Source organism: Girardinichthys multiradiatus, chromosome 2 (genome assembly GCF_021462225.1).
Source record: "Girardinichthys multiradiatus isolate DD_20200921_A chromosome 2, DD_fGirMul_XY1, whole genome shotgun sequence".
Classification (NCBI taxonomy): Eukaryota; Metazoa; Chordata; class Actinopteri; order Cyprinodontiformes; family Goodeidae; genus Girardinichthys; species Girardinichthys multiradiatus.
In genome coordinates, this window is record NC_061795.1 from 39,037,753 (window position 1) to 39,050,346 (window position 12,594).

General features: G+C 39.0%; 1 protein-coding gene across 1 annotated transcript in view; it reads left to right on the plus strand.

Annotated features, from left to right (window-relative positions):
- Positions 1-12,594, plus strand: part of LOC124858416 (neural-cadherin-like) — a 176,702-nt gene that overhangs the window by 49,375 nt on the left and 114,733 nt on the right. Inside the window, exons 3-5 of the mRNA XM_047350454.1 lie at positions 2,587-2,812; positions 9,764-9,968; positions 12,401-12,512. Coding sequence (XP_047206410.1) covers positions 2,587-2,812; positions 9,764-9,968; positions 12,401-12,512 — 543 coding nt within the window. The remainder of the gene's footprint in view (positions 1-2,586; positions 2,813-9,763; positions 9,969-12,400; positions 12,513-12,594) is intronic.

Genomic DNA, 12,594 nt, shown 5'->3' on the forward strand with positions numbered 1-12,594 from the left:
ATCCCTTTTTCTGAATGCTGCACTCTTGTGAAATGTAATAGAAGAGCAGGTGCTGCCCTAATGGCAGGGAGTTGGACAAAGTATTGACAGCAAGTGTATTAATATTGGGCCTCTGGTAATTTTGTCAAAAACAATTATTTATTTAAAAGTTTTTACCTACTAAAATATGTATTAAAATTAAATGTTGACTTTTTCTAAAACTTCCTAGGTGAGATCATGCTACTGCAATAAAAAATAAATTTATTTTTTAAAACTTTTTACACATCTTTTTCAGGGTTACCAGTGCATGTAATTGATACTACAGCTCATTCAGGGTCATTCCCATACTGTCATGCTGCTCAAAGTATTCAAGTGTGCATAAGTTTATATCTGAAATTAGCCTCCAACCAAAGCACTGTTTATTCCTTTTGAGGAATGTTTTCAAAAGTCAACAGTGCCAAGCTGTTTTAGTAATTATTATATCTATTCCATTGCCTATTCTAGTCAGTCTTTTTAATTTGTGATCCATTAAAGAAAAAAAATCAATGTCTTCAATACCAGATGGGATGAGAACCCCAGAGAGGATATGTAGCTCTATGGTAGATTTGCAGGGAATTTTTTTGTTCTTCATACAGGATTTATTTAGATCAAGAATTAAATTTTTTTTAACAAGGTCTGATTTTGGTTTAATCACTGCTATTTTCACATCCATCAGATCCTCTATCAAAATCCTCTGACAATATGAATAATGTCTGAAGATCCATTAGTTTCTTTTAGGCTCTCCATCAAGATATCTCTAGCCTGTATTTCTGAATGTTATCATTACAGATGTTTGCAAGTAAGGTTGATATTTTCTTCCTTAATCTATCTGCTATTTAATATATACAGTGAATGTAATTCACCTGCCAACAATTGTATCAGTTGTCCAACAGTTAACGCCAGCGTGGGATATATTAAACCAAATTTACGTCTTTGTACATATATAGAGCCAGTTCATTAGAAAGGTCATCTGATGGTATTTTACAAAGAATAATAAGCAGTTCTCTTTATGTTACAAACAGTTGGTCAAAGCATATACTAATATAAAGATAAAAATAAAAATGATACCAAAGCAAACTTGTATTCAGGCAACAAACATTTTCAGTCAGTAAATAATCTTTCTCAAACAGGTTCAAAAGAAATGCATTTTCTGCTGTCTTTCTGTTCTGAATGGAAATCTTTTATAAATTACTGAAGTAAATTCATTGTGCTGTAACATTATTAGCTGTAGGAGTCAGTGGTCTGCATAATATATAGGAAATGTTCTAGTGTATTGAGATTGGAAAATTGTGGTGGTTTTATTTTAATTCTTGACAGGCCAACGTGATTTTTAAAGTTAGACTGCCAGCATCTGTTTGTGGGACCTAGGGCCACCCTAGGACCTGAAGACCTGCAGGGCCCGAGGGCAAAACTATTCATTTGGATTACTAGGTGGAGGTTGAAGCCAATAAAGACCTGGGAACTACCAGTTATTTATTTTGTAAAAGCAGTCATTTAAAGAAGAATTAATATATGATGCTTGTTTCTGTGGTTTTATCAATAAAATCTACTTATTATTTCACCAAAACAAGGCGCTATAGGATCAGTGTTTGGTTCCTTTTGTTCCTTAATGTATAAAGATACACCAAACCACATCATTAAAACCCTAGCCTAATATTATGCACATTTGTCCCATACTTTTAAACTACCTGTGACCATTTGGGCTTGGACATCTGACCCAGATGTATGTTTTGCATCATTGGCAACTTTTTGATGTTCTACAAAGAATGAAAAAAATCAAAGGGAAGGGAGAAATGTTCTACTTTGTATACAATGTCAAACAAACACCAGACTAAGACTGCACAGCCAAAGCTCAATTCAGTTTTCATCGCCTTGGTGTAACCAGCTCACACTTTTCACAGGATGGCGAGAGTTGCCAATGCACAGCACTTTGTATGGACACCTGGATACACCTGGGTCTTCTACAGTTCCTAAGAGAGGCTTATGAAAGTCCTGATGGTGCTTCCTCTTTCATCAAAAAAGCTGAAACGTATTGTGCATGAGCAGAAACCTCCTAGATTATATGAAAATACCCATACCTGGTGCATTTTTTAGTAAAAGCCTATTTGGGGAGTACTGAGATCACAGTCACATTATAATTACCATCACACTAAAATATGTTTTTCCAACTTTTCCATAATCCAGTGATACTGAAAAGCTCTTAGAGATCCTGGAAAAGACTTCACTTAATCTGGTGGGAAAGGTCATAAGATGTGAGTTCACTGTTAAAAGCTGACGATCATGGTCTCTACCTAATTTTCTTAATCTAAATCTCAGTGCGACTAAATTTGGTTTGGGTCCTAATTAGATTGCTTTGCAATGAATTGGACTGAACTCAGTTGTATATAATTTGATTATTTGTTCACAAATTTGCATGACAAACTAAGGTAAACTCATTTGGTAAACCTAGTAAGGAAAAATTACCTCACTCATTTCTAACTTGTAACTTTTCAGTCAATATTCACAAAAGAACCATGTGGCTGATTTGGATCCAGCAGCAAGATATAATGTCGTCGAATTTCCCTACAGGTGGTGATGGCTGCTTTGCTGTGGACAAGAAGACAGGTCAGGTGGTGACCACGGGGCTGGTACTTCAGAGAGACAGAGAGTACCTATTAAGTGTGGTGGCCCTTGATGGCTTGGGAAGCCACAGCGCACCTGCCATGCTATCTGTAGTGGCAGGGGTCAGAGCACCACAGTTCACCAACACCAGCTACGCCATTTCCATACCAGAGAACACCCCCGAAGGACAGCCGTAAGTGCTGTATATGTGATATTCTTCTCATACACAAGCAAGGATCCATTTCAGATCTGTGATAGGAGTGTGTCCATGTATTTTTCTACATTGTTTTGAACATTTTGCTAAAAGTATTTGGCCTTTGCAAATATATTACACTTAGTACATATCTTTCTGAGGTTTTGTATCCTAATTAGACAGGTTTTAGTTTTAGATGTACCGTATTTTCCGCACTATAAGGCGCATTTAAAAACCTTTAATTTTTTCAAATAATGACAGTGCGCCTTGTAATCCGGAGCGCCTTATATATGGATCAATTGGTTAATTGGTTGATCCATACTGGTTGTACACGGCGCTCTGTCAAAATGTTTCAGTACGACTGGTAAACTACAAAGCCGCACCGCTTGCAGCATTACGGCTACCGTAGTCAGGGGTGTCGCCGAAGTAATAGCGGTAAACACCTGTACTGTGCTTACTCCTAGTCCAACACCACTTGTGTGTGTATAACGTTTGAATGTACTGTTGCAGGAATTGCCTGAACTATATGTGATTAGAAGCTCAGTGTGTGGGGTGTATGTTTCGTGTGTGTGTATGGAAGATGTTGACATTACTCCTCCGGACAGAGGTGGCGCTGTGTGCTGCCGTAGCTGAGAATCAAGAGTGAAGGAGTGACGTCGGTATTATTGTGTGTGTGGGGTGGGTAGAGACGGCGACCGGAGCAGAGGTGTATGAGTCTGTAAGCCCTGTGTTTTTACGTGCTGCAAAGTCATTAAAAAGAACCCCGAATCTCGTCAACAACTCAGTGTTTTGATGCTGTTTCTTCATGCTCAACTCAGCAACGTATGAGTGAGGGAGTTAACCCCGAGGAAACTAGTAACTTCGGCCCTGGAGAAAGCGTCTCCCCTGTGTCATCAGACTACGGTCAGGGGACAGAAACAGGAAAGGTTAACAGTACTAACGTTTGATTTAGTGCATCAAACTGTTTCTTTTACGTGTTTACTGAATCAGGGAAAAGTTCCCTTTCACGTCTTAACTAACGTTTGATTTCAACTTCAACTTCATAGACTCCAATGCATTCCTAACGTGCGGTTGGCTCTATTCAATAGAATTCTATGTAGAGGAGACCTTACCATGAGAGTGAATGTAGTTATCAGAACGCTGGTTTGTAGTGTATTAATAAAGTTTGACTGACTGACTTATCTGACTGTTTTGTTGACATTCTCTTTAGCACAGCTCCATCTAGTGGATGCATAACGCAACCCCAGTCAAACGTTTGACTGCAGTAGCTTCTATTCTATGCGCCTTATAATCCGGTGCGCCCTATATATGAAAAAAGTTCTAAAATAGGCCATTCATTGAAGGTGCGCCTTATAATCCGGTGCGCCTTATAGTGCGGAAAATACGGTAGTCTCTTATTTGGTTATGCTCCTGCACGTTTTGTCCAATTCTTACCACAATATGAATAATTACATGACCCAGAAGAATACAGTGTGATAGGGAACAATTCTAAACAAGATTATATTGTTCACCTGAAAAGTTGCTGGAGGAGTCTAACTTTGGACACAAGAGTCATACGGCTGACGAATACAAAAATGTTCTTGAACCTAAAGGTAACAATAATGTCTACCTTGGGAAGTTTGTCTAAAAGACTTGTGAGGAATTGTGTGGTATTACAAACAAACCAGAGAAAAAAAAAGAAACAGGATGTGCAGTGAAAACCCAGAGAAATGAAACAGTTTGCAGGTGGAGAACAAAGCACTGAAATAAAGACAAGACTACATGCGCGCCCTGAGAGCTAACCAGCCAACAATGCACAGGTGGAGCCACTGAGGGCAAGAGCATTGGGAGCAAAATCACAAGGGACACAATAAAACACACAGAAGTAAATAATAAACAAAAATCTTATCAATGAAAATATATAAATCCCAAACAGGGTTGCATAGAACAACCTAAATGTAATAAACCCCTGCAAGAACTAATAAAGCCTGTGGAACAAATACAATTCCTATCAAAAGCATTTATACCCTTAAGACTTTTTCATATTTGTCCAATTATAACCAGTCTAATATATTTTATTGTGATTTTTATGTGCAAGTACTTGTGAAGAGAAAAACAAATTTCTTTACAAATAAAAATAAAGAAGTGTGGCTTGCTTTTGTATACAGTCCCTCTGGGTCAGAAATTTGTGCAACCACCTATCAGAACAATTACAAGCCAATCTGCAAGCCTTTTGGGTTCTGTTTAACAGCATCACACTTCTGGAGATTAAATGTTTTTGTCCATTCTTCTTTACAAAAGAGCTTAAGCTCAGTCTAGTCCAGTTGGAGAAAGATAATCTGTGGACAATTATTTTCATGTCTTGCAACAGATTGTCAGTTGGATTAAGGTCTGGACTTTGACTAACCTATTCTAACACATTAATATACTGTGATATACTGTGCCTTGTGAAAGTATTCGGCCCCCTTGAACTTGTCAACCTCTTGCCACATTTCAGGCTTCAAACATAAAGATATAAAATTCTCATTTTTTGTGAAGAATCAACAACAAGTGGGACACAATCGTGAAGTGGAATGAAATTTATTGGATGTGTCAGACTTTTTTAACAAATAAAAAACTGAAAAGTGGGGCGTGCAATATTATTCTGCCCCGCTTGCATTAATACTTTGTAGCGCCACCCTTTGCTGCAATTACAGCTGCAAGTCGCTTGGGGTTTGTCTCTATCAGTTTTGCACATGGAGAGACTGAAATTCTTGGCCATTCTTCCTTGTAAAACAGCTGGAGCTCAGTGAGGTTGGATGGAGAGCGTTCGTGAACAGCAGTCTTCAGCTCTTTCCACTGATTCTCGATTGGATTCAGTTCTGGACTTTGACTTGGCCATTCCAACACCTGGAAACGTTTATTTGTGAACCAATCCATTGTAGATTTGGCTTTATGTTTTGGATCATTGTCTTGTTGGAAGATAAATCTCCGTTCCAGTCTCAGGTCTCTTGCAGACTCCAACAGGTTTTCTTCCAGAATGGTCCTGTATTTGGTCCCATCCACCTTCCCATTAATTTTGACCATCATCCCTGTCCCTGCTGATGAAAAGCAGGCCCAAACCATGATGCTGCCACCACCATGTTTGACAATGGGGATGGTGTGTTCAGGGTGATGAGCTGTGTTGCTTTTACGCCAAACATATCGTTTTGCATTGTGGCCAAACAGTTCGATTTTGGTTTCATCTGACCAGAGCACCTTCTTCCACATGTTTGGTGTGTCTCCCAGGTGGCTTGTGGCAAACTTTAAACGAGACTTTTTATGGATATCTTTGAGAAATGGCTTTCTTCTTGCCACTCTTCCATAAAGGCCAGATTTGTGCAGTGTACGACTGATTGTTGTCCTATGGACAGACTGTCCCACCTCACCTGTAGATCTCTGCAGTTCATCCAGAGTGATCATGGGTCTCTTGGCTGCATCTCTGATCAGTCTTCTCCTTGTTCGAGATGAAAGTTTAGAGGGATGGCCAGGTCTTGGTAGATTTGCAGTGGTCTGATACTCCTTCCATTTCAATATGCTTGGTTGCACAGTGCTCCTTGGGATGTTTAAAGCTTGGGAAATCTTTTTGTATCCAAATCCGGCTTTATACTTCTCCACAACAGTATCTCGGACCTGCCTGGTGTGTTCCTTGGTCTTCATGATGCTCTCTGTGCTTTGAACAGAACTCTGAAACTATCACAGAGCAGGTGCATTTATATGGATACTTGATTACACACAGGTGGATTCTATTTATCATCATCAGTCATTTGGGACAACATTGGATCATTCAGAGATCCTCACTGAACTTCTGGAGTGAGTTTGCTGCACTGAAAGTAAAGGGGCCGAATAATATTGGATGCCCCACTTTTCAGATTTGTATTTGTTAAAAACGTTTGACACATCCAATACATTTCATTCCACTTCACGATTGTGTCCCACTTGTTGTTGATTCTTCCCAAAAATGAGAATTTTATATCTTTAGGTTTGAAGCCTGAAATGTGGCAAAAGGTTGAAAAGTTCAAGGGGGCTGAATACTTTCGCAAGGCACTGTAAGCTGGTTGTTCTAAAAAATTTTAAACTACCCAAGTAAATACATGATTTTTTCAAGTATCGCCTTATCTCCTTAATTTTTGATCCATGGTTAGTCCATAGTACTCTAAGTTAAAAATTTCACATTTCAAGTTGCAGAAATAAACTAAATTGTCCCCCTGAAGTTGGAAGTCCAAATGGGAAATTCAGAAGAATTTCACAAACCGCAACCTCAAAATACCATATGGCTGCCTTATTTTAGGATAGCTACAGTCAAAAACAGTTTATTTACTCTTCTGACGATTTGTATCTGATCAAATCTTAATCCAATCTTTTACTCAATGTCCTGTACAAAATGCAGAGAAGTATTTACAGTACAGACCAAAAGTTTGGACACACCTTTTCATTCAAAGAGTTGTCTTTATTTTCATGACTATGAATATTGTAGCTTCACACTGAAGGCATCAAAACTATGAATTAACACATGTGGAATTATATACGGAACAAAAAAGTGTGAAACAACTGAAAATATGTCTTATATTCTAGGTTCTTCAAAGTAGCCACCTTTTGCTTTGATTACTGCTCCGCACACTCTTGGCATTCTGTTGTTGAGCTTCAAGAGGTAGTCACCTGAAATGGTTTTCACTTCACAGATGTGCCCTGTCAGGTTTAATAAGTGGGATTTCAAGCCTTATAAATGGGGTTGGGACCATCAGTTGTGTTGTGCAGGAGGTGGATACGGTACACAGCTGATAGTCATACTGAATAGACTGTTAGAATTTGTATTATGGCAAGAAAAGAGCAGCTAAGTAAAAACAAATGAGTGGCCATCATTACTTTAAGAAATGAATGTCAGTCAATCCGAACAATTGGGAAAACTTTGAAAGTGTCCCCAAGTGCAGTCGCAAAAACCATCAAGCGCTACAAAGAAACTGGCTCACATGAGGACCGCCCCAGGAAAGGAAGACCAAGAGTCACCTCTGCTGCGGACGATAAGTTCATCCGAGTCACCAGCCTCAGAAATCGCAGGTTAACAGCAGCTCAGATTAGAGAACAGGTCAATGCCTCACAGAGTTCTAGCAGCAGTCACATCTTTAGAACAACTGTTAAGAGGAGACTGTGTGAATCAGGCCTTCATGGTAAAATAGCTGCTAGGAAACCACTGCTGAGGACAGGCAACAAGCAGAATAGACTTGTTTGGGCTAAAAAACACAAGGAATGGACATTAGACCAGTGGAAATCTGTGCTTTGGTCTGATGAGTCCAAGTTTGAGATCTTTGGTTCCAACCACCGTGTCTTTGTGCGGCGCAGAAGAGGTGAACGGATGGACTCTATACATGCCTGGTTCCCAATGTGAAGCATGGAGGAGGAGGTGTGATGGTGTGGGGGTGTTTTGCTGGTGACACTGTTGGGGATTTATTCAAAATTGAAGGCATACTGAACCAGCATGGCTACCACAGCATCTTGCAGCGGCATGCTAATCCATCCGGTTTGCGTTTAGTTGGAGCATCATTTATTTTTCAACAGGACAATGACCCCAAACACACCTCCTGGCTGTGTAAGGGCTATTTGACCAAGAAGCAGAGTGATGGGGTGCTGCGCCAGATGACCTGGCCTCCACAGTCACCGGACCTGAACCCAATCGAGATGGTTTGGGGTGAGCTGGACCGCAGAGTGAAAGCAAAAGGGCCAACAAGTGCTAAGCATCTCTGGGAACTCCTTCAAGACTGTTGGAAAACCATTTCAGGTGACTACCTCTTGAAGCTCATCAACAGAATGCCAAGAGTGTGCAGAGCAGTAATCAAAGCAAAAGGTGGCTACTTTGAAGAACCTAGAATATAAGACATATTTTCAGTTGTTTCACACTTTTTTGTTCAGTATATAATTCCACATGTTAATTCATAGTTTTGATGCCTTCAGTGTAAAGCTACAATATTCATAGTCATGAAAATAAAGACAACTCAACATGACTCAACATGTCAATTAGCAAATCCTACAGTTTTTTTTAAACTGGACAACAGTTAAGTTGGGTTCAATGTCATTCCCAGATAGAAGTTCTGTTTTCAGAACGAAATAAAACACAGTATATGTAGCCACCAGCACTTGTTAATTGTTTACTGTTGTCTGTCTCAGTTTGTACTGAACGTTCTCTGACTTTTTTCTTTTGAATTTTTCTGTTGAGAAGTTTCTGATAAGGCATATGTGCTTGAACACCTTGTCTTTTTTGCTGTGGGTGGTTATGTTTATAACAATAATTTTTATCTAGCGTGCAAAATACTTACTTTTATTGGTATATCAACTTAACATCCAAATAAAATATGCTGTCATTTGTGATTATAATCTAACAAAATGTGAAAAGGTTCAAAGGGGATGAAGAGTAGGAAGACACTGCAGGTGAATAAATGGATGTACAAAGCAAAGAAAGACTGAGAGATATGTGCTCATATTTGGAAAACTAATAGAATTAATAGAAGCAGACAGATTTACTGATGACTCACAGGGACATATTTATATTATTTTAAAATGTCTAATGCAGACAGGCATGCAAACGTGCATTAGGTGAATTTTCTCACATACCACTGCTTAAGACTTATGTTAATAAGTATTCATTTGGTCACACCAGTGCATTCGTGCAAGCACTGACAATCATCATCACACGCTATTAGGGTTTGGCAAACTCCCCCCACAAAGCAAACACTGGTTTCTGCATAATAGTGTGACATTATTACACACAGCTGACAAGAACTGATTGACCGTGTTTCTAGCATGCAGGCAATGGAGCATAAAGTAATTGATTTCATTACAGCACACTGCTGATGCAGGAAAAGAGGATTTCGATTCTAATTCAACACGGGTGCAGCTGAAATCAAGTAGCAAAGGCTGCTTTTTTCAATTTCTTTTAATCACCTTCTCTTTGTTCCACAGCTTCCTTGTGGTGTTAGCTATTTCCTTCCAGAAGGAACAAATCAGCTACAGCCTGCTGATCAATCCCAGCAGTCTTTTCAGCATTCGGCAGTACACCGGAGAGATCAGCCTGACCAGGACCCTGGATTATGAGAGTGACCAGAGACGCTACCTTCTGATGGTGCGAGCCAGTGAGGAGCCTGGCAGCCTAAGCACTGCCACAGAGGTTAGTCTAATTAGAACACGAAGCAGACAGTCAGCTATCATCATTCATGAGAGTTCACGCACTCTGGTCAACTGAACTCAAAACCGAGGTCTGAATATAATTTGTTTGTGTGAGTTGCAAACAGAAATTTACTACTACTGTGTTGAAATAAACTGTGAAAGAACTGCTGTCAGTCATGCAACCTTTCATTAGTGTGGCTCTATAGCTTAAAACCACAATAAAAAAACAAAACAAAGATCATATTGTGTTGTCTTAATTCTTGAAATGTACTGAGCTTGTCAAGTGCAAGATGTTGAAATCATTGCAGAGGTCATGTTGCTCATATGAATCGGGCCATCCTCCTAGTTTTGAAAACAAGGAAGTTAGAAAACTGGACAAATTTCCGCTTCTAGATCTTGTTACATAAGTGATAAAAAAAACATATTTATAGATGTATGCACCTCTGATTTAACTGAAATTATTTTATAGAAACCAAAACATTTGATACTCAAGGTTTCTCACCTTATCTCACCTCAAGGCATGTCAAGGTGACTAGCAAAAAATCAAACATCGTTTTTCTGGTGCTATTGCAGCCTTTGGGGACGTTAGCAAAAAAGCATTTATACAGTACATCTTGCTCTTCTCAGTTAGCAGTAGGTGCTCTTGTGGCCACTTCACCTGTTCTAAAGCCCAGTTTCTTGTGTTGCACTTTGTCCAAGCTGCCGTCAGAATCGTTTTCTCCCTCTGCATCCACATGGATAATGAATCGTGCATGCACGAAGCCGGCACTTGCTGATCTCCTTACAGTCAGGGAGGGATGTAAATATAAATTTTTTAGAACTAAAATAAATCACTGTTTCTTTTTGGTCCATTTAGATTGTTAATGTAGATTGTATACAAAAATAGTAATAAATAATTTTTCCACTTGGCAACTTACAAGTGACAGAAAGCAATAATAGGAAGACACTGTAGTGTCTGTAATGTCATTACTGAGTGAATCAAATGGAACATAATCATAATACTAATGTAGATTATGTAATACTGACAAAAAGTAGTGTTATTTCAATGCACTTTAGAGCTACTGAGTTTTTAAGGAAATATGCATGGCATTGATTATTAACTTTACTGTAGTACTGGAAAAGGTTCATTAAATGTATCAATATCTACCACAGAAAATACATAAATGATTGGGATTTTTACAGCAGCAAAGACATTTCTGTTGATGTGAATAAATATTTTAGCCTGACAATTCACTTTGTAAACTCACCTTATTTTTCATTGTGTGTTTAATTTGTTCACGCTTATTCTTTCTGCTTCACCACAAATGCAGCTCCATGCACAGGACTTCCTTAGAGAGAATGGCATTTTGGTTCACTGCATGGCAGTTTAGGACTCTGTATAAGTGTGTTCCTTATTTCTATTAATTTTGCTTTAGTTTTGTTCATATAATGTAATTGTGGGTTGTTTTCTTGTTACATTGTTTGATATCGTTTGTGCTAATTGTTTGTGTTTTCTTTGTTGTGGTTTCATCAGGTCTCATTGTGTTTTGTTGGGTTATTTTTGATCAGTGATGCAGTGTTTTTCTCCACAGGTCTACTGTAGCCAAGGCCATACAAAAATCAGTGATTAAAACTCAGTGCTGACCTATTGACACCATGCTTAGTGATAATCTCAAAGGAAGAGCAGGAGAATATGTCGCCTTCTGCAGAAATGGGATGGCTGAGTGGTTTTGAAATGTTAACAAGTGAACCATGGGGCTCAGGGATTTTGTTCTGTTTTTTTCAAACTTTTGTTGCTGTGTTTTGGAAAGTGCTTTTGTCAAAAGTGTTAAAGGTTGAAATGTAGAAAAAGTCTTTTTGGGTTTGAAACTTCAGAATTCAAACTTGTGATCTACTGGTTATCATTTTTAGTTAAACTATCCATCATCTCAGGTTTACCTAAAATATTTATTATAAGATGTAGATACCCATTTATTATGACATGAAATTACACCACAGATTTAGCAGGAAAAGTATCATCACTGTATAACTGCCTATTATGGAATAGGAGCTGGAGAGTAGGAAAACCTTTCCCGGCTATTTCAGGACTATTACTCAGCTGTCACTTCACACTTTACACACTGTGGTGACAGGGAGCCTGTAGGACGGAGGACAGCTAAGGGCTTTTGTCAAAAACACACACTGCAGCGCTCACATGCTGAAAACATTTCTATTTTTGACTCGGGGAAAATCATGAAGTGGGAGATAAAGGATGAGTTGAACAGACAACTGGTGGAACTAGAAAATGCAATTAAGATTAAGTTTTGGGGTCAACTTCTACAGAGCATTTGATATGGTTGTCTTCTGGATTTGAGAGCTAATAAAGAGTGGTTAATTTTGTGTTCTTTCACACTTATTTCTCCTCTTCCCCCCCCTCTCTTTCTGCCTCTTTTCTGCCTCTCCGGCACTAATCAGGTTCAGGTGTTGATAACGGATGAGAACGATTGTGTCCCAGAGTTCCTCCAGTCCATCTACAGTGTAGATGGAGTCCCTGAAACTGTAACCACAGCAACATCCCTACTGCAGGGTGAGACTCTTTGGACCTCAGATTTCGCATCCATCTGTTTCTTTCATAAGTGGAGAAGGGGAACAATCTAAAAGACCCCATT